This window comes from Sitodiplosis mosellana, unplaced genomic scaffold (genome assembly GCF_009176505.1).
Source record: "Sitodiplosis mosellana isolate CC-2019 unplaced genomic scaffold, AAFC_SMos_1.0 Smas_scaffold_2, whole genome shotgun sequence".
In the NCBI taxonomy this organism is placed as follows: domain Eukaryota; kingdom Metazoa; phylum Arthropoda; class Insecta; order Diptera; family Cecidomyiidae; genus Sitodiplosis; species Sitodiplosis mosellana.
In genome coordinates this window covers 4,043,454-4,066,193 of record NW_022595245.1, presented here as the reverse complement: position 1 = coordinate 4,066,193, position 22,740 = coordinate 4,043,454, and the positions used below count along the sequence as shown (strand labels likewise).

General features: G+C 34.2%; 4 protein-coding genes across 5 annotated transcripts in view; all 4 read left to right on the top strand.

Annotated features, from left to right (window-relative positions):
- Nucleotides 1–8,901, top strand: part of LOC129565077 (neuronal acetylcholine receptor subunit alpha-7) — a 101,881-nt gene extending 92,980 nt beyond the window's left edge. The window contains exon 16 of the mRNA XM_055439439.1: nt 112–8,901. Coding sequence (XP_055295414.1) covers nt 112–196 — 85 coding nt within the window. The 3' untranslated portion in view covers nt 197–8,901. The remainder of the gene's footprint in view (nt 1–111) is intronic.
- A 4,419-nt stretch (nt 8,902–13,320) lies between these two features.
- Nucleotides 13,321–15,389, top strand: LOC129565067 (glutaminyl-peptide cyclotransferase). Its single transcript, XM_055439426.1, has 4 exons — nt 13,321–13,736; nt 13,844–14,383; nt 14,624–14,866; nt 15,046–15,389. Exons 1-4 carry the CDS (start codon nt 13,641–13,643, stop codon nt 15,196–15,198), a joined length of 1,032 nt encoding a protein of 343 aa, XP_055295401.1. The 5' UTR covers nt 13,321–13,640; the 3' UTR covers nt 15,199–15,389.
- Nucleotides 15,390–16,222: 833 nt separating this feature from the next.
- LOC129565068 (aurora kinase B) lies at nt 16,223–18,380 on the top strand. Its single transcript, XM_055439427.1, has 5 exons — nt 16,223–16,474; nt 16,657–16,848; nt 16,923–17,261; nt 17,459–17,645; nt 18,061–18,380. Exons 1-5 carry the CDS (start codon nt 16,389–16,391, stop codon nt 18,139–18,141), a joined length of 885 nt encoding a protein of 294 aa, XP_055295402.1. The 5' UTR covers nt 16,223–16,388; the 3' UTR covers nt 18,142–18,380.
- An 873-nt stretch (nt 18,381–19,253) lies between these two features.
- LOC129565069 (circumsporozoite protein-like) lies at nt 19,254–20,524 on the top strand. 2 transcript variants are annotated; one of them, XM_055439429.1, is made up of 5 exons: nt 19,254–19,454; nt 19,522–19,873; nt 19,938–20,012; nt 20,133–20,255; nt 20,349–20,524. In XM_055439429.1, exons 1-5 carry the CDS (start codon nt 19,407–19,409, stop codon nt 20,366–20,368), a joined length of 618 nt encoding a protein of 205 aa, XP_055295404.1. In that variant the 5' UTR covers nt 19,254–19,406; the 3' UTR covers nt 20,369–20,524. The 2 variants fall into 2 exon arrangements, with proteins under 2 accessions (XP_055295404.1, XP_055295403.1); XM_055439428.1 differs by having other exon boundaries at nt 19,938–20,255.
- Nucleotides 20,525–22,740: the final 2,216 nt, after the last annotated feature.

Here is a 22,740-nt window from a genome sequence, read left to right as displayed (position 1 = left end):
CTTAAATTACCTGTTTCTCGACTTAATTTTTACCATCATCAATTGATTGCTGTTCCCTCGCTTCCACTTTTGGTTTCCTCATTCTCATTTTCGTTTAATTTTATTCCACAGGTTTTGCTTGATCGTGTTCACATTGTTTACGGTGCTGGCGACGTTTGCGGTGCTTGCCAGTGCGCCGCATATAATCGTCTCATAATAAGAGCCCAACCAAACAACTATCGCCGCCGCATAATGAATAGAGAAATCCAAAATCATCATCATCATCATCATAACACTGACAAAACGACAAAGTCGGCTAAATAATAATAATAAATGAATCAAATAAAAATAAAATAAAAAACTCAACGGCGCAAACAAAAGCAAAATAAATTACTTATAAATGCGTAAATTTGCAGTAAAATGTGATTAATGGTTATCCAAATATGTATTGAAGAAAATGGGAAAAGCAGCAGGCAGATAAATACACACACAACAAACACACTGCCAAGTGGAACAAAATACACGCAATGAACCCAAACGAGAGAGCATTATTATAATGTGTGAATTTGTGCATGTTGTGAAAATAAAACAAATAAATTCAGTTCATGGAAAAGCGGAGATAGAGAGGAAAAATGAAAAAAAAAACAAGAAACAAACAAACACGAGAGAAAATATATAGTGCGAAAAATGAAGCAGCTAACATTTCAGCGAATCAAGTGAATAATGTGTTGAAATGCGGATGTATTTATGATTATACATTTTCTGATGGTTCTTGTGTATTTATAATGTGAAAATGCCGACGACGACGACAGACGACAACAGACGGAAACGTATCAAAATCAAAACTAAATTCCATTAAGTGGCTATTAAAATGAATGGAAGGACAAATGAAGTAAATCATAAAATGACAGCATTTTTATTCGTAAGAAACAGTGGGAAAGATGGAGAGAGAAAGAAAGTGAACGTGTCCTCTTTCGTCGCCCATATTATGTTGGTGTAGAAGGGGAGTAAACGCGCGCACTTGCACGCTCCTCAGTGTTCATCGTTAGATCATAAAAGCGGCGCCACTAACAAGATGACTCGCGATGAATGATGCCACAGGGAGTGAAGAAGATTCGAAATACAATAGAACAACACCATCACCATCCAACCAGCTAACCAGCCGCATTCGTCGATTGTGTATGCAATTATGATTCGTACTTAAAGCACACAAAAGCACATCATTTAGTTCCTTATCAAAGTAAAGAATGTTCGTTCGCTTGCTCGCCCGCGCACCGCGCACGGGTATATCTTGTATATTTATTCGTTATTATATGCGGAAATGTGCAAGTAATTAAGCCGAACACCTCAGCGACACATTAAAATGAAACGGAAAAAAAGAATGGACCGAACAGTGTGTGTTTGTGAATGAGACGAAGTGAAATAGACGACGAAGAAATAAAGAGCGTGGAAAAGAGAAATGCCGCTGGAGATGGTCTTGTTTCGCTTTCTTGTTTTCCTTCCTCATCTGTTTATGTTTCGGTGATGGCACGGCACGCGTGGGACTGATTGAACAAACAAGGCTCCACTTTTTTTCCTTCTAAATATCCATAAAAAGTATCCTGTGACTGAACTGGGTTTGCGCAACACAGAGACACACAGCATGGCCAAGCGAAATGGTATGAACTTTATTAAGACAAGAACAAAAAAAAACATACACAATTTAACCACAAATTATAGTGTAAATGTTAGCCATGAAACCTCCAGAACATAAGCACCATTTCCAACGTTTGCACGTTTCGTTCTTCACCATTTTTTCTCTCTCTTCGAACAATTCATTTTTGAATTCTTCATGAAGTGGGTTCGGACATCATTTTCGTCAACTTCTTTCACTCAATGTCGCTCGGATGCGACACGAGTACGTGGCTTACGAAGGAAATAATGAAAAGAAAATCTGTTTGAAGACAAAACTAGAAACACATGAGCCTACGTAATTCGGAAGTTTCGGAGAACGAAGATGCCCACTCGTTGAAAAAGGGAAAAACCAACACAAATAAAAATAATGATAATAAAACAATAGCATTCATATATTCACAAGCACAAAAAGAAAGAATGAGTTATGAAATATAAGACATGTTGACACACGATGACGACACAAAAAAATACATACCAACAATTATAAGCGGCATTTTCCTCCCACAAAATATGGATAATTTATACAATGAATATATTGAGAGAACACATACACCAAACGAATAACAAATATGGCAAAAAAAATTACACCCAACACAAATTTTAAGAACACACGTCTCCAATGTTATGTATCTGGAATCGTTCTATGGTTAAAATGAAACACACAGAAATCAAATATAAAAAAAAGTATTGAATATGATGTTGTTTATGTAAATTGCATGTGTAACGCGCAGCGAATCGTTATTATATTTTTTAGTAAATGACACACCTAGAAGTAAATTTAAACAAAACTTAAAATTCATGAAGCAGAAAACAAAAACGCGGGGAGAAGAAAATATTTAAGAAAAAAATAAAAACGTTTCACTTCGTTGAAGTTTTCTCCTTCCGAGTTAATGGAAAAAGCAAAGCAAAACAACAAAAACGTGAATTTAAATGTCAAAATCGATCAAAGTATATTCTATGGGACAGAGCTTAGGCGAAACAATTGTTTTTATCTAAATAAATGAATGAATAAAAGGTAAATTAAAATGTATTTATATATATTTGTGTTGGAATGTGAACGAGTGTGCGAGCGTGACCGCGAGCGAGTGCTTAGAGAACCCAAGAAGTATAGGACAAGTTCATAAGATGATATTTTTAAAACAAAAAGCCTAGTCAATTAATTAATTTAAATGAAAAACAAAATTGAAATGAAATTGAAACCCAACAACCAAATTACTAAGAATTTGTTTGCTACATGTTGTAAACGAAAAACCAAAATCGAAGTGTAATTGTGTACATAGCAACACTTCCACAGACTATTATTATTAAATTGTCGACCGTCTTTCAATCTAAGTTGTAAAGCTATCTACCAAATATATATATATATATATATATATGAATATTTATTGGAATGACCCTCCTCCTCACGGAAAAAAACCTAAAAATTATGCTAGAATTTAGTAACAACAACAAAAGTAAAAAAAAAACAAAAATAAAGAAAAGAAACGAAGGGAGAAAAAGAAAAACAACAATCCTAGTCCACTTAGTTATTGAATCAAAAACTGATTTTTGTCGGTCCACTTTAACGTGTTTATTATTTCTTATTTTCGTATTTTTTCCTTTTCTTCCATTCGATTATCCAAGTTGTTAAATCAACAAATCATTATCATTGTTCCACGTTTTGAAAATATTGGCCATGTGGGTGAGCGACGCCGCCTCATCATCACCATTTTTTGTGTGGATCAAATTGATTCATCGAAAGCACAGACATACACACGATTTTGATTGAATCATGCATAAATTGCGCGTGGACACATTGTTTTTATTTACATTATTATCGACGAGGGAGTGTGACAGAGAGCAATAGTGAAAAAGTGTTATCTAGAGCGGATAGCTAATTGAAGCCGCACCCAACTATGGCACAGGGAATAACCAGTTGAGTTTTAGTTTTAATTACAAATTCGTGACCATATCAAACATGAAAACGAATTAATTATTATGAATAATTTAAATTATATTTCGCGTTCGTCTATTGAGTCTAATAGAGGACAATGGTGCAAATTGATGCTTTTGCTATCTATCATACACAATACACATTCAATATGATTTGAATACTCCGTTTCGGTATCACGTGCGCGCTCCATCCACTCGATCAATGAATTTACATGATTTTTTTTAGCGATGTCACATACACACATACACAAATTCCGGGAAGAAGTGAGAAAATAAACACTGAGAACTGGTTGACGCCCCATAAAATCACATTGCAAAAGCTTTAAATTGCACACTTGATGTTCGATTTTCGCTGCAGCCAGAGATAGAACTGTTTCCAAATTGCATAATCTTCCTCAACTCTTCGCTATTTATTTATATATTCATGATTACGGAAACCTCCATCTAATTTGTTGCAATGGAAAATTAAAAAGTTTATGCATTATTAAGCATTTTATATGGTATTTTCCATGAAGCTGTCGACTGGTTGATGCGCTTCATTGTAACGATCACTTGGCCACAAAGTTTGCCACCTGAAACAAACCAAACCCGAGCGAGAGAGAGAGAGAGAGAGAGAGAGAGAGAGAGAAAAGCAGAGGTAGTAGTAGTTGTAGATGGATTGAACGAAGGGATAGATAGCGCAATGGTTTTTGACATTGTAGTTGAAAAGCCACAATTGGTTTCATTAATCAACTGGACGGTGTAACTTTTCTCCATAGTGGTGGTTTTTTTTCCATTCTCGGGTTCATTCTCGTCGTCGGTTACTTCGAATTTCAATCATTCAATTTTGAAACTTTGCTGTTCGTGGTTTCAAGTTTTCCAAACGCACTTTTAACGTTCGCCACTGCGATTTGGAGTGCAAGTGGGTGCAATTTTAAGAGAACAATTTTCCTGGATCGCCACCACCCGCAAGTGTTCTCGAACTCTGATTTCTGATTCCCGAAATACTTGGAATTGTTTGCAAGTTCTCGAGAGCAATATTAAAATGTATGATATAAACGCATCTTCATGGCAAAATAAACGCACGCAATGAGGATTCCTCATCGAGGAATTACAAAAGTGTTCAGAAAAGCACGGCTGCGGTTCCATAAAGCAATACATGGGCTTACTGATGATGCATACCAAATATATGTTTGCGATTTAAAGTGGCGAAAATTTAGAGTGAGAAGCAACAGAGCGAACGCAATATCAGTTCAGAGAATCAAACTGAAAATCACTAATTGTACATAAATGGGATATCCAACATTTAAGAGAATTGATGGATTTAAAAACAAAAAGGTCATACACACTCACATACACATGTTATTTTATAAGGATTATTGAATTATACAACATGACATAATATATATTATATACATATATATATATATATTTTTGCAACCAAATAAGCGATGATGGAGTAAGTTTAGAAAGTGTATCACCGAATTACCGGAATTAGCCCGATGTACTCAAGCAATTGATAAGGAAAACATTCAGCTGGAATCTTGTGTATTGTTTTTACGACGCCATTTAGATGCTCAATTGAAATATACACACATTCTGACTCTTCAGCGACTTACCTCTCCCGGATTATGGAGGCTCTTCCATATACAAACACACTTATTTTTCCTACAATTTACAGTGTTTTTCCGTAATTCTTCGCGGAAAATCTCGTTTTTTCCCACACGATTCCTTCGATCTAAAAGAACGAAGCGGACTAAATGGAATTCGCATCGATTGATATTGACCTTACTGCACCTGACTATACAAGGCTGAATTTATTTTCTTCTTGGGACTTCTGTTTTTTTCGTTAAGTATTTTTAAACCGGAATTAGCCCAGTTGCTAACAATACCAAGGCACACCATGCCCATGAGCAATTCTTTGATATCAAAGAAGGAAAAATCACAAATGTTTCATAATGTAACGTAAATATTGCAATCTATGCTCAATATTAATTATTAATGAGTCCCTGTCCACAAATATGCCCACAATACGGCGCCTATGTCTACACATGTTCAAAACTAGTTTCCCCGCAAAAGTTTTACAGAAGAAAAAAAACAACAACCAAGGTTATTTTAAATATTATATGAAATGTAAATGCACCTTTTCGGATCGAAAACATAAACTTTTCCCATTTTATCGAAATGAAAACAAAATTATTAATTATAACAAATTTGCTATACAATCAACTACAACTAGCACATACAACCTTGAATATTTTCTTAAGTAAACTTTTCCGAACAAAAAAAAAATAGGTGAAAAATCATCTAAATCTTTGCACATTCGCCACTTCTCGTTATTCTTCAACGAAGATATACAAACACTCAACACGCGCACAAAATCAATACAAAGTGAAGCAATTCAATCAAACGGTTTTAAACAGAGCATTTTTATCACGTATAGAACACACTTTTTGACACAATTCAAATGTAATGAGATAGACAGAGACAGAGAATAAAAAGAGCAAATAGATTTTTTTAAACGTTTTTTTTTAATAAACAAGAATTTTCACACAAAAACACATACATACACCCACACCCACAACAAGAAAAATAAATGGGAAAATCAAATATGATAGCAAAAAAAACGAGGTTTTTTCTAAGCGAATAGTACATTTAGAATGATGTATAATAGCATTTGAAAATGTTTAGCTAAATATACACAATCAAGTCAATGAAATGCGTGAAAATTGCGAAATTATGTGAATGTTGTTGCCCATTGCCCATTGCATAAATTGGGACGAGTGAACAAGAGAGTAAAAAAACACACACACAATGCGAATCTCGAATTTATGATATTAGATGTTCAATGACAGGCCACGTTTCGTACAAATGAAATAAACATGCACATTTAATCTGTTCAGTGTGATGATCACAAGCACATAGAGCAAGCACAACACATAGAGAACGAGAAAGAGAAAGAGAGAGAGGGAGATGGAGATAGAAAATGACAAAGTTTTAAAAGGATATTGTGCTTTGAGACAGCTTTAAAAGAATTTTAAATGAATTCGAAATAAACATTTTTTCGAGACACACACAGACTAATTAAAGTCATCGTTTGTTTGTTGATATTTATTTGTTCTGTCTTTCTTCTGTCATTTGGTCGGTCGGTTCGACGGAGCGTGTGCGAATTTCAGGGGTCGTTTTGTCCCGTTGAGCGTAAAATATTCCATTATGTTATGGCATCAATTAAATAGTTCATGTTGAACTGTGCAAAATCTCCAGTTTTTACATAACAAATTAGGGGCACGTTTTAAAAAAAAAGTTCATTGAACGAAATTCACGCTCTCCAACAATCAAATTTAGCTCAAGGGCAATAATTCCATCACACAGCACTTTAAAAAATATGTACACTTCTTCGTCGGATTTTCTTTAGATAAAAAAAAAGCTCAAAATATCTGCTCCGACCAAAGCTGAAGAAGAGAAGAAAAAACACGTTAAATCGAGATGAAAACGAGACAGAAATAAAGCACGTAAACGAGAGAGAGAGAGAGAGAGAAGAAAAACAAGACCGCAGATCTTCGCTTTGCTCCGCTCTGCGTTTTTGAAGCTTGTAAATTTAAGGGGTTTAATTAATTTGATGTTTCTCATCAAATTATTATCGTAAGCACTACATGGAATGTAGTTTTAATCGTAGTATACTTTTTGTATACAAATCATTTTAATATTGTCAAAAATAATTAAATAAATTTATATGATGATATCGTATTCTCCACTTATGTGTTTTATGTACATTCAATGTGAATGATCATCGTACATTATTTCACATTGACAACGAAAAAAGTGTAATTTTTTTTTTTTGAGTTATCTCAAAAGTGAAGGAGTACAAGAACATGGTTTTATTTCATTTTTGCAATTAGGCGTAATTGCTTCATTTGAAATAAAAAAAATATGGATATTAAAATGAATTAATTTACGGTCCAAAAAAATTGCCTAAAGACTCTAAAAATTTTCTTGGGAAAAAAGATAACAACTACAGTAGCCTACATTCCATGTAGTGCTAAAAACGACGAAATAAGATAAATACTTGCACAATTTTTTGTGAATTTTTCAGAAGACAAATGTACCAAACGAAAAAGAACTTCGTGAAAATGTTTTCGTCCAGTTTTCAACTATGCTGCGTGCAAAACTTTTCTCGATCAAATTCGGACAGGAAAAAAATTCTAAGCAAAAAGTTTTCGCTTTTTTTTCTACCACCAGTTTCAATTCTATTCTACTTTTTTCTCTAAAAAAAAAACTCGAAAGAGATGAAACTCTTTCACAAATAATCAAAAACCGGTTTCGACTAAAACTTGAGCTACCAAACAAATTGCACACAGAGACACACAATACACAGTGTTTTTTCCCTGTATGTAACGGGTTTTTTTTTAAATCCAAATGAAAACAGCAAAAATAGTGATTTGAAAGAATTTCAACACACCGTTGGACCACCACACAATAATAAGAATGAATGTGAAATGAAAAGGCTTCGAATCAATATTTACTCAAAATAAACGCACTATCGAGCTATATAAAGAAATGGAATACAAACATAAATCAATATATTACTATACTTGAATCACAATCACTAATATACTCTAGTATACACAGTTCTCAATCAACAGCCTAATACCCCAAACCCACCATCCCACACCCACACACTCATTCAAATATTTTTCATTTGAATAACAGCAAAAAAAAGCGAACGAAAGAAGCTGAAGAACGGATACACGACAAAACAGTAAATAGAAATGATGGAAACGGGAGATAAAGCATTTATTTTCAAGTAGAGAAAGCCACTTTGAACAGCTTCTTTGTTATCGACACTCACTCACTCTCACATGCACACACAGAGACCACACAGCATGCGACCGAGTCCTGGCTATTACATAAGAGAATTAAGTTCAAAAACTAGTTGACAAAGAGACTACGATTTTATTTGTGTATTACTGAAGAACACAAAGAGAATCCAATTAAAATGACGAGATAAACACAGAAATAGATGACGTTTCTATATTTGTGTAAGTGTATTTAAAATAAAAACAAGCAAACAACAACAATTTGATGTGATTAACCTAAGTTGCGTTGGTTTATGTGTACAAAAAAGCAGTGAGAGGCAAGCAGAAACAACAATGAAGTTGACCTCTATCCCGAATTTCTCAAGAAAAAAAAGGACAAACAATTTATAATAGGACACTTTGCTCTTCATTCCTTCCCCGCAGAAACAAACCAACAAAAAGTAAGATTAAACAGCCCCGAAAAAAGAACAGCTAGATTAAATTCATGATTTTAACCAGACGTTCGCATTTGCATTGCTTAGGAAGCAGCATGTTTTAAGGCACAGCATTAATGCTAGCATATCGATGGTTGTAACAGCGACGCATACACATCTCTCGTGCTCAGTAGCCGTCGCATCAACAAACATACACACGCATACAACAAACGTTGCGTGATATATTTTTGCGACGGCTACTGAGCACGAGAGATGTGTGTGCGGCTATTGTGAGCGCGAGATCCGTGTATGCGTCGCTGTTGTAACAATCGATATGCTAGCATTAATGCTGTGCCTTAAAACATGCTGCTTCCTAAGCAATGCAAATGCGAACGTCTGATTTTAACCGTAGTTGCTGTTGTTAGTGTTGATGGATTTGTATTGAACATACATCTACTCACACATACTGATGTTATTTAATGTGCATTACCCGCTCTTGAGGCAAGCAGAAAATAGGTGAATTTTAATAACAAAACAACAACCAGAAAACAAGAAAAAAAAACCATTTCAAATTGTGCTAAAACTATAGATTATTCACAGCCAGAATTATCATGTAACATCCAAACTCTTTCTCTATATCTCTAAGTGTATTTACATTGCCCGAAAATCTCGACCGAATACCGTCGTTCTGTTTTTTTTTCTTCCTTTGTTTGAGTTTCTGTGTGTTTTTAACTCTATCACCGTAAAGAAAAAACGTTGAATATATTAAGAGAAGATAAAAAAAAGTCTTGCAAAAAAAATACACACACAAACTTGTCTAGGAATAGTTAAAATAGCTCAACTGCATTTCAATGCACACTGATACATATTAAGGAGCAAAAGCGTTAAAAGAGTTGAAGTACCTCAAAATGAAAAACATAATGTTAGTTTAAATAAAAGTCAATCAAGATAAGATTCTTCAACCTTCTACAAAACGAAACACGAGGAATTGGTTCTTTTTTTGCGCGCACATACCACTGCAACCAACCACATTTTTATGCACGTTTTAAAGCAAAGAGAGAACGCTGAGAGCGGAGAACACAAAAAAGAAAATCGCAGCACAACGGTTCTCCTCTCATAAATCTCTAGACACAATTGATATGTATATTCGATGGTTTTTTTTTTCTTCTATTTTTCGGTTTGAAAATCGTTTTTTATACGAAATGTTCTACAATAAATACACTGTAAAGAAATGGTTTTCTTTCCGCTTAGTTCTTTTTCGATGTGTGCGGAGGTTGTTTTTTTTTACAATACTTACTCATTCACCCAGTAAGCATTTTTTGGGTTCTCAAAAGTAAACTACATTGCTACGAAATAAATACATATTATATACACACACCGACACACACAGCAAAAAGACAGAGATAGTAAGTAAAATAGTCATGGAACTAGATTGATATACAATGTCGATATCAGATACCAATGACCAATAAAAAAATTATTAGCACGAATCAATGGAATCGTCGCGCAATTCATCGCACATCGCTCAAAAAGAGGTTACTATAGATCAAATATTTATTATAATACTACAGTTATGAACACAAAACGAATACTTACACTAAAAAAAAAAATGAAGAAGAATAATATTGTCGACAGCACAAGCTGCAGGAAACGGAACATATTAAACCAAAAAAAAATTATTATAATGATGTATAATATATATTTGTTACGTTATAGATAAAAAAAATGACACAAAACCAAATACAAAAAAAAAATTGGGATACAAAACCAACACGAAGAAATTATTAAAATAAACTGAATATTCTTATTTAGGGTTTATTATTGCAAAAACAAAGATGAAACTAGATCATGTTGACAGCGAGAGATACAGAACAAGAGAGATTGAGCGCGAGTGTATGTCAATGGGTGTTTTTATGAAAGTGTGTGCAAATGATTAAGTTAAAAAAAAACAAAAACAAATTATTTAGTGAAATATTTAAAGAAAAATTGTGTAATATTTAATGAAAAATGGAAATTGACGGAAATCGGATGTGGATATGAATACAGTGAATACAGACGGAATCAATGGTGTGGACAGAGCAGATTGGCTTGATTCTTAGCAAAACACGATGGGTATGCAATTGTATGCCAAGAATATTCATCTAATTTCCAACCACAATCATTCGCAACATGTGCCACAGTCATGCGGTCACCAAAGCTGTTGAACGGAAAAATTATCATCATACTTTTCCGAAGAAAGCAGCATCAACGATTGTCTCCGACTGTGTTCACATACTCATACAATGCACCGTAATCCCAAACCAAAGAAGAAGAAGAAGAAGAAGAAGAAAAAAACCACAGACACACACAGACACTATGCATGATTCAGCATTATATTATATATGTAAAACTGTAATCGAAATGACGCGATGATAGCAGATTTAATCGTTTCGTCATATTGACGAGAATAGTTTTATATTTGAGATGAACAAAAAAAAAAAAGAAAAAAATTGACGAAAACCTAACACATGACATGAAGCTGTTATATGAGAAGCTGCACATTCTCATTTGATCTAAGTATTTCGAATGATATGGTCGAGCAAAAAAAAAAAAGAAAATCATTGTGTGTTTTGACACCGCAACGCAACAAAAAAAACCATTCAATTTTTATGAATAAATTTCGACGATGAAAATCAACATCCACACACTTGCACAACTCAGCAAATTTCTCAGAAACGAACTATTAGCCAAACAAATCTACACACAATAACAAACAAATTGACACGAATTAATTTGCATATTAAATTCGCCAAACGATCATACAACTCGGTATAGATTGAATGAAATCACCTGTTGCAATGAAAAAAAAAATTCTTTATTGTTCCTGTTGTTACACACATACACACCGCTTGACCAGAAACACAGCATTCTGCCACAGCCACACACGCATTTCCAAATGCACACATGAAAAAAATCGATATAAGAGAATAAATTGCGGTCAATAATCTGGCACAACGAAATATTCTGTGTTCAACTCGAAAATTGAATCCTTGCTGGTTTGTTCGTTTTTAATTTTTGGTTCGTTCATTTTTTTTTTCCTCATTTAGTATAAGTCTACATGATTTTGTTATTTACCTGTTTGCACTGAATTTTCATAAATGAATTTATCACCGTTCTGTTTTTCCGCATGCACATCATCCTGTGTGCATGCGATCAAAGTATTTCGTCAATCATTTTAAGTTCCTTTAGTTTTCACCAGAAAATAAACTATGAAATGTTCAGCATCAAGCTACCAATTATTGAAGAAGAGAGAACTAGTAAAACCAAAAAGCAACAGATAAATGTTCAAGCGCACGAATATTATGATAAACTTTAGAACCAAAAATCTGACAAATAAACAAGACAAAGATAAACACAAAATACACAGCATATAAAAAGCAAATAGAATATTTTATGTATTCGTTGATGAGAATGAAAGATGATTATGTGAAACAAACAAATCTACTATTAATAATAGTGTAAGGAACAGTCATAATAAGAGGTTTAGCAACAAATTGAAACAACAACAACAACAACAAAAAATGGAAGAAAAACACCCAAAAAAAACACTTAAACTTTAATTGAATCCACAAAAAAAATGTTATGTTTCGTTGAATTTACACCGAAGAAGAAAAAAAAACACTTTAGAAGGAATAAAAAACAAATCTAATTCTTAAGAATCGAGATTGAGACATTTGAATTTAACCCACATAGCAACATGAGCAAATTCAGCAAAATGAACAAAAAACACTTTAAATTAAAATACAAAAATTACAACACACAACACACAGTTACGCGCAATGCATATGATAAACATTTATAACAAAAAGAAGAAACAAAAAATTCACCCAATACACTCACACACTCAGCGTGTCGATTATACTTTCTCATTGAACTGAATCATTTGGAGAATTTAAATTAAATTTTCTTCTAGTAAAAATTAACAATTGAAGAAGAAATACCAAAAAAAAAAAAATACTCTCAAAACTATATGAAATGAAAAAAAAAAAAACACTCACACACACAAAATATTATTATTACTGAATTATTACTATTATAATGATAAAATTGCCTGTTCTAGGGTTTTTAAGATGACAAAAAAAACAGAAAATAAAGAAAAATGAAAAACAATAAATTACAATGAATAAAAAAAACTGCTTGTGTTTTCTTCATTTCTGAGTCTTTTCTATCTGTTTCAGCGGTTATTTGAGGCTTTTATATGGTAATTCGTTCTCTGTACCAACGAAATCTATTCTCACTGAGGAGAATTATTCTCTGTAATTCGCTTTTTATCGTCAGCAGTTTCAATTTGAATTTCAAATGGAGCCGAAATTTGAATCCTAAGCGAAATCGAAATTTGAATCCCAAGCGCGTCATCTCTTCAGCTGTATAACACATAATTCGAATTTCGAACACTATCCCCAAATACGTCGGCTGTCACCAGTTCGGTTCATTTTAAAGCTGTGACATTTGTGAGGTTTTTGAACAGCTGTCTGTGACATACACACATTGCCTCACAGTGCGAGTGAGTGAGAGTGTGCTCAATGTAAAACAAGTATCTGTTGAATTCGCACGAAATGAACAAACGTTCGTGTTTACTCTGACATTCATGAGTTCTAGCATTCCATTTCGCGCAAGCAATTTACATAGATCGTTTTTAGTAATCACTCCGATCGATCGCTCGAAATTCCCCCAATCAAATCATAAACTCAAGCGTGAAAAATTGCTTGATATGACGCGTATTTCATAACATAAACGACACCAAAAAAATAAATCAGAAATAAAACTCGTGTGATTGGCGAAAGTTAGAAAACTGAAGAAAAAGAGAATGGAATTACCAAGTATTTGGACGATTTGCATATTGATTTGTGTGTTTTGTGCTCGATCGGTAACCAATCGAGAATCTTCGTTGCGTGCAGCACAGGTAGGTCAAAAGAAACCAAGGCCAAAAAACAATTAATCATTTTGCCAATGATATCCAAAACATATGTTAATAAACAAACATGTTTGCGTATTAATTAATTCACTTAGCAAAACCATCAGTCCAAAGTAGCAAGTCAGCAAGAGTTTTGGGAACTTAACAAAAAACTGGGCGATATTGAGGAAGTGCACAATGTTTTATCGAATATATTAATCGAAAGAGTTTCGGGAACACCCAGCCATGACATTGTTCGCGAGTACATCGTTAATTACATGCACAAACTCGGTTGGTCGGTTGAACAAAACGAGTTTTTCGATGACACACCATTAGGGCGCACAAAGTTCACCAATATCATTGCCGACGTAAATCCAAATGCAAAACGATATTTAACACTTGCATGCCACTATGATAGCAAGCTTATGGAGAATTTTGTTGGAGCCACTGATTCGGCCGTTCCGTGTGCAATTATGATGAATATTGCCAGCGTGTTAAAGACTCAGTTGCAATCGGTACAAAACAGCCAACTGAGTTTGAGGTATATTTTCTTTGATGGCGAAGAGGCGGTCGTTAATTGGAATGCCAAAGACTCCATTTATGGTGCACGACACCTTGCACATAAATGGGATCAAGCAAATGAACTTGAGAAAATTGTAAGTATAACAGTTCTTCACTTTTGGTTGCTATTTTGATTATTTATTTTCAAAGAAAATTCCTTGTTTATTTTCCGTATTTATTTCCTATTTTGTTTGCTAGGCAATGTTTTTTTTTCTTTCATTTTATTTCATTGTTGAACCTAAAAATGATTAAAATTACCTTCATTTACCTTTTCTTCGTTTCCTTTTTCATTTTAATTCAACAAACTCACTCAAATGATCTTGTATCTACCACAGGATGTGTTAGTGCTATTGGATTTGCTAGGTGCAGCAAAACCAACGTTCTACAACTACTTCCCCGAAACAGAAACCTGGTACTATCAGCTTGTCGATATTGAAACGCGGCTTGGAGCCTCCGGTGGTTTAGTTGAACAAGCTCACAGTAGTGCTCACCACAAAAAACGGAGCCAGGGCTATTTCCAACCATACAATGTCCAAATGCACATTGAAGACGATCACATTCCATTCCTTCGCAGAGAAGTAAGTTCAAATAGAATTTCCAATGTTTTTTACGAGTTTTTTTTCTTTTGCCAATTACAACAACAGCAACAAGCGTTTCAATGATTTGTCGACGAATGATATGCCTTGCATATGCTTACGTTGTATTCACAATGTGAATTTCATATAAAAAATACTCATAATACTCCTTTTTTTCGCAGGTTCCAATTCTACATTTAATTCCGACACCATTCCCTGAAGTCTGGCACACATCATCCGATGACTTGCGTTCCGTTGACTTCGCCACTGTAACGAATTTGAACAAAATCATCGGCATCTTTGTGTGTGAATACTTACATATCAGTTCATCTTGAACGTGATCAACGAGTAATTATACAGAATCCTCAAGAATCAAAAAAAAAGAAGAAGAATCAAAACATAGTTGTGAATCTGTCCATATCTCCATTTTATTGCATACACAATCTATAAAATGCTTTTTATAATGACAATTATTGATTTTTTTTATGTGATGAAATAAAAAGAAAGTTTTTAAACTGCCTTTTAATCGCTGTTGGTCTTTTGTTTTTGCTTCTTCTTGTCTTTTTTCTTTTGGGCGAGTTTTTCTTTCATCTTTTGTGCTAGTTGTGCGGTCGCTGATTCCAAAGATTTGGCCGGCATTGCTTTTCTTTCTGAATGTTGATGGCCGTACATTTTGGCGCAAACCTTTTTCAGTACATGCTTTTGATTCTCCGTCAATTGATCAGCGGTTAAAACTTCGGCATTTTCAGGTAATCCCACCGATTTGATGACAGCATTCAACTTGTCGGTGATTGGTTGTGGTTTTGGACTTTTTGTCACTTTTCCTGACAGTGAACTTATCGCCGTATCAGCACTTTTTTTGCTTTCTTTATCATTTGATTTCGATTTATTCTTTCCCATATTGCGATATAATATTGACACTGTTATCAACTACTATTGACTTGATAGAAATAAACAAAACAAACAGCTTTGCTCTATTTCACGCATGTTTGGCAACTATTCGACAAATGTCAAAGTGTCAGTTCGAAACAGGAACAAAAAAAAAAATGAAAGGTATTTCGAATGAGACAAAACCTATCAACGTGCACTTCTGTCACAATTTCAACGTACACACATACGTTTGATTTGGATTTCGTTATTTTTAAAACGAAAAGCAATTTTTTTTGTAAATATATTTCATTTTGTATTTGATGAAAATTAACTTATTTGCGTAAAATAATTTTTTTTCACACGAATTTGATCGTATCTCAATGAAAAAGTTACAAAAATTGAAACGAAACATCGAAATCATGACCTCAGCGCCACCATTTTGCAGCGCGGCTTTATTCACTACATGAACTGTCAAACATGGTTCATTTGTGCCATTTAAATTTTCGTATTTCAACTGCTTGTCGCAACGAAGCACACAACAACCGATTGTTGAAAATTCCGCATTTTTCTTTGTTTTTCCAGAGTATTGTTGTTTGTTTTATTCCGTATTTTTACTTATTGTGAACAGTTAATTGACGAAAAATATCGTGCCAAAATGTCGAAAAGTCGTGAGGATAAAGAAAATATGTACGCTGCACAAGTGGAACAACGAATGATGTCACATGAAGCATATGGCAAACCGTAAGTGTTTGAGATACAATCAGAGGCTTTGTTATAGAAAATGTGCCATTCAAGTCGTTCCGTGTGACTAAAATTCACGGCATTTTGGCTTGGAAAAAAGAAAAAAAATACATTCATCATATCAAATCTCTTTGATTTTCCATTTTGAATTAATCCATTTCGATGGTTTTATCATTGTTTAGTTATGAATGGTCAAAAGATGACTTTGAACTTGGATGCCCGTTGGGAAAAGGGAAATTTGGTCGTGTCTACGTAGCCCGAGAACGAAAAACACATTTTATGGTTGCAATGAAAATTATGTTCAAGTCCGAACTAACAAATGGTCGCGTCGAGAAGCAAGTGCTGCGTGAAATTGAAATTCAGTCGCGTTTGAAGTGAGTTTGTGTCTTTTTGTCCATACATATGAACATGTGAGTAAATTCGTATTTAACACAAATCTTTTGTCAAGGCATCCAAACATTTTGCGGCTGTACACGTGGTTTCACGATGATCGTAAAATATATTTGGCCTTGGAATTGGCTTCGGAGGGAGAGCTGTACAAACATTTACAAAATTCACCGAATGGTCGTTTCATGGAAGATCGTTCAGCTCGGTACACGTACCAGGTGGCCGATGCGCTGCAATATTGCCATTTAAACAATGTCATTCATCGAGATTTGAAGCCAGAGAATATTTTGCTTACCGTCGGCGATCAAATCAAATTGGCCGATTTCGGATGGTCAGCTCATACACACTCAAACAAACGTAAAACTATGTGCGGAACACTCGACTATTTGCCACCTGAAATGTAAGTGGCTTTTTTTTTAAATGATTCAAAGAAGAATGTTTTAGATTGATTGATTTTGATACAAACAAAAAATGAATATTTAGTTCATTCATTCAAAGAATTGGTCCAATTCATTCACTCATTCACAGAATTAAAAACAAAGTCAGATGAAAATGAAGATTCTATATAAACCTAATCAAATTTGGTATTTTTCCCAGGGTTGAAGGCCATTCCTACAATGACACAGTGGATCAATGGTGTTTGGGTATTTTATGCTATGAATTTTTGGTCGGACGGCCACCATTTGAATCGCCCGATTCGGAGAAAACATACGCGAAAATTCGACGATTAGAAATTGACTATCCTAGCCATTTGTCAATTGGTGCAAAGGATCTTATTGCTGGGGTAAGATGAAACACAGTTTTTTTTTCATTAGTTTGTTAAAGTGGAGATGATTAGCCCATTGTTACCCCATGAATTGAGCTAGTGATAATAAATCTATGGTTTCATACGGTTACTTCATGAATAGGAGACACAGAATGAAAAGTGCGCTAAAAAGGGACTCCGAAATAAGAAACACTATTGTAATGTTTTCCTTTTTGACGCACATTTGGTTCGATTTTTCCTTTTTACATGGTTATAGTACGAAGCCATAGATTTTGGGAAATCAGTTTGGGAAATCAATTGTCATTCGATCTTGGAATTTCAAAATTTGCAAAATAAGAAAAAGGTCAGGCCTTTGAATGCTTGCTTATGTTGTTGTTGTTGTTGTTGTAAGAAAAATGTTAGATAATTTTGCTAATCATTTCTTTCATTTCAGTTATTACAAAAGAGTCACAGTGCCCGGCCAAGTTTGCCCGATGTCATGAAGCATCCATGGATCAAATCGTACACTCGTTGAGATACTATGGCTCCATAGACAGTTTAATAATCTAAATGAAACCATTTTATTTAAGCTACAAATTTGTTAGGCTTGCATTTGACTCTCTTTAAACTTTCATCATTTTTTTCAAATATCAACAACATTCAAAGCATTAAATTCGTAAGACTCACAACCTGTTCAAGTTGATTGTTGTTAGGATTTAAGTTGCATGCAGTATGTAAATCACAATGTTCCAATAAATATAAAATGTAAATCAATTTCATATGTTTATATCTTCAGAATATTTTAAATTTTTCACAAGTATTGTTGAATCCATTGGTTTAGGAGACTTTCTTGAAAACAGACAGTATTGCATACACAGTTTGGAAACAATAAGCAATTTCAAATATCTTTTAGCTTGATATATTCCTTCTGTCGTGATATCAAAACAAAAAGTATTTTGCCCAAAAAAAAGATGTGTAAACATTAAACAGTGTCTTTATCACAGTGACATTGGTCTTACTTACTTGGTAAACGACTAAAATTGTTGTTCAGCTAATTAAAATTGTATGTTTACAACGTCTATCGTAAGCAGGTGTATTGAACTTTTCAATTTAGCGCGAAATATTCAACAAAATAAATCAAAACCACCACGTGAATCGATACTGAACAAACATTCAATTGATTAAGCTAAAAATATGCGCACATTGAATGAAGTAACATTGGATTTGATTTTGTTTTCTCTCAATTTGGTTAATCTACTTTCGTTTAGTGATTAAATTTGCTAGTAATAATAATGGAGAAAAATGTTCATTTTTTGTTTGGCACTACATTTTATACTGAACAAATAACATATTTTCTTATATCCATTTTTAAATGTGGGTTACGGGATCGCCTTCAGATGATTATTATTACTATCATCAACATCATTTTATTAATGAAATGACTAGTTTCATGCTATTGTCAGATGATCATTTTTGTAAGGTGTAAACATCAATATTTGGCAATTTTAAATCAGAACATATTAATTTAATAGTTTTTTCCCCTTTTTTCTTTATGTTTAGAATCTAATGGACATATGGGCGGAAATTGAGACTATGCAAATAAATTGACAAAAATAAATTGGCTCTCTGGTGAATAAATCTCGGTCGCTTATCTCGTAGAAATCTTGAAATGCAAATATTTAAACAGATTATGTTGACATTTTTGCCGAACAGCAATGTATAAAAGGCGCTGTAATTTATTCGAACGGTATCAATCGACTTAATTGTCGAGTCGAAGTAGCATTAGCACAGGTGGACACGATGAGAATTATTTTAGTTTGTTTAATTTTGTGCACCGTTGCCTTGAAGGTGAGAAAATTGCTTGTAAATTTTTCTTTGGTTCAAAATTTGAAAGAAAAGGGTTCGGTTATAACAGGTATACGCTGAGCCAGATCCATTCGCAGACCCAGAAGCTGAGCCAGATGCCTTTGCTGAACCAGCTGCCCTTGCCATTGCCGACGCTTTGGCTGATCCACAGCGTTCATCATCATCTTCAAGGAGTAATGGTCGTGTGATTTTGCGACTCCGTAATAAGGCAAAGGCCAAACGCAAGAAGTGTGGCTGTTGCAAAACATCCGGCTCCAGCTCCGGCTCCAGCTCCGGCTCCAGCTCCGGTTCCAGCTCCGGCTCCAGCTCCGGCTCCAGCTCTAGAAAGAAGTGTCCAAAGACGAAGAAAGTATATGTCAAATACTGTCCTATTCCGGTTGTGGTGCCAGTTGAAGGAGGAGGTATAGTTACTTTGAATATTGTTGGGATCTGTGATGTTCATTGAAAAATAATTTATTATATCAGGAAATGCAGGAGGCAATTCAGGCGGTAATAACGGCCACTCTGGTAATAACGGTGGCAACTCAGGTGGCAACTCAGGTGGTAGTGGTAATAACGGTGGCAACTCAGGTGGTAATGGTAATAACGGTGGCAACTCAGGTGGTAATGGTAATAACGGTGGCAACTCAGGCGGTAGTGGTAATAACGGTGGCAACTCAGGTGGCAACTCAGGTGGTAACAGTGGTGGTAATGGAGGCAGTGCCACATCATCGACGTCATCGACAGCAAGCACAAGCTCAACGAGTGCAAATTCGGGTGGCGGTAGCGGTGGTTCAGCCACATGTATGCATCTCCATTGTTCTCTATGACATTTTTCAATAGTTCAGTTTTATATCGGACAAATTTTAATTTTATTATTTGATATCTCCTTTTCAGCATCGACCTCTTCGACTTAAATTCAACATTCATGACCAGACCACATTCGATTCAATGGATAATCCTTGCACTTCATATTTTTGTTTAACGGACACGACAACCTATACACTGCTCCTTATTAATTTATGTATTTATTGTAAAAGGTTACTAGTATAGAGTTTGCATATGTATTACGATTCAAAAGCAAAAAAACATTACCAAAATGTTGATTTTTTCAATAAAAATTCTTTCAAGCAAATCAAAGAAAAATTGCCAACATTTGATTCCAATCTTTAGAAAGCCATTATTTTTTATCTTAGGCCGCACTCTCATCAACTATTTAAAAAACATCAAATGCGATGATAACGAAACCGATGATGATGCAATCAATACTAAATCAAATTTAATTTATTTTGTCAAAAATATTTTGAAATTCGTCCAAAATATTGAGAAAATCTCCCAAAATTTGTCAAAAAATGAATTTGGATTCATGACAAAAGCCTACCTATTCTTCACAGAGAGTCAAGAAATAAATGGTAAATAGAAAGAATTGACTGGTTTTGATTTGATTATTTTTAAATTTATTTCCGTAGTTCAATTGAAATAAATTGTGCAAATTAATTTACAACACAAAACACAGAAAATTTGCAAATAATTTTAATTGAATATTACTGTTAAATAGCTCAATTTGAAGGTAATTGCAATTGCTTTCGATCCCGCCTGACCGAATATTTTGTACAATTTCCGAAATATTTTGGACAAAATTCGAATTTCAGAATAGGAGACGAAAACAGATTTGGACGTTTTCATAATTTTTTTTTCGAAACAGCCCAAAAAAATGTGAAAATCGACATAAAGTTTTGGGATTTTTTGGACAGTTTTTTCATTTTTTTGGACTAAATTTCAATTATCCATATAGCAATCCAATAGTTGAAAAATCGATTTTCCTGGAGTCTGTATCTCAAAATGGAACCTATGACCAAGGCCTAATTTTTCCATGGTTTGACAACTTCTATCCACTGGGCATATAAGTCACCTGATCTGAGTGAGTTCTTCAATAGAAAAAAATGCTTCCAATTCAGTTTTTTTCACTGATTCAAAGAAGGAATGCCAATTGGTGCTAGATCTCTCAAACGAATTCACTTAAATAAACCAAGTACACAAAAATTCTCACAAAAACTGTTTATTCATAATCTACTTTTACATTGATATAGAGATGTAACCAGCAGAAAAAACACGCGCGAGACAATGAATTGAACCTTGAAACCTATTTTCAATCACTATGAACAAATAAATGCTTTAAATGCAAAATTAGACCATCAAATATTTGATTTAAACAATGTACTTTGTTTGGAATAGACGATGTCAAATATGTGATTAGTAGCGAAAAAAATTCTTTGTAGTTATGCTCTATTTCAATGGTTTTGCACTAGATTTGGCAAACATGCTGTGAAATGTCCTCAAAAAGTCATATGGTTTGATTTGTATAACACACTTCGGAACACCGAAATTTACAAGTTTTATCCGTTAGTTGCTAGTCTGAATGATGTTGCATAACTAGCGCCATGACTTCAGACTACGGCAAATTGTCGGAACTATTGTGTATGTGTGCACTGTATGATTGTATTGTGTCATCTGAAGCATAGTAGAGTATAACATAAGCAAGGCACAAACAACGTGCGGCGCTACTATGCAAAAGCATTCCTGTAAACACAGGCTCTTATAAGGCACAATCACTGGATGGTTTTAACGCATGTAAATTTAGAAAATATTCTTTGGCTGAAGTCAACAAATCGGTGCCGTCAAGTCCTTGCATACGAATCAATTTAAAAAAAACAGGGTGTATACATTGTTAGCAGTACATGAAATAGTTCTGTGGCTCGCCACGTAATGATATAAACTAATGACAAACTACGGTGTCCAATTATATGTAACCCTCATGTAAAAAGCCATGCACACGCAGATATTTTGGCAGAAACTCTTTATTTAAAATCTAATGGAGATGTCACCGTGGCAGCAAAAATAAACATTTTAATCAATGAAATGATTCACCTTCAAACAAACCCATTTTCAATTACTATGAACTGATTCAAATAGACACAGAAATACATGCACAATTAAATTAATCCAAGTTCTAAGAATCTATTTAGTTTAGAATAGACATTGGTAAATGTTTGAAATAAGCAAAACCAATAATTTGTGTCAACTATGCCCTAGGTATTTCAATCGTTTTATACCAGATTTGGAAAACATGCTGTGAAATAGCCTCAAAAAGTCATATGGTTTGATTTGTATAACACACTTTGGAGCGCCGAAATTTACAAGTTTTAACACATGTAAATTTAGAAAACATTCTCTGGGTTGAGTCAACAAATCGGTTCGGTTTCATCTTGAAATCTCAACTATAAAAGCG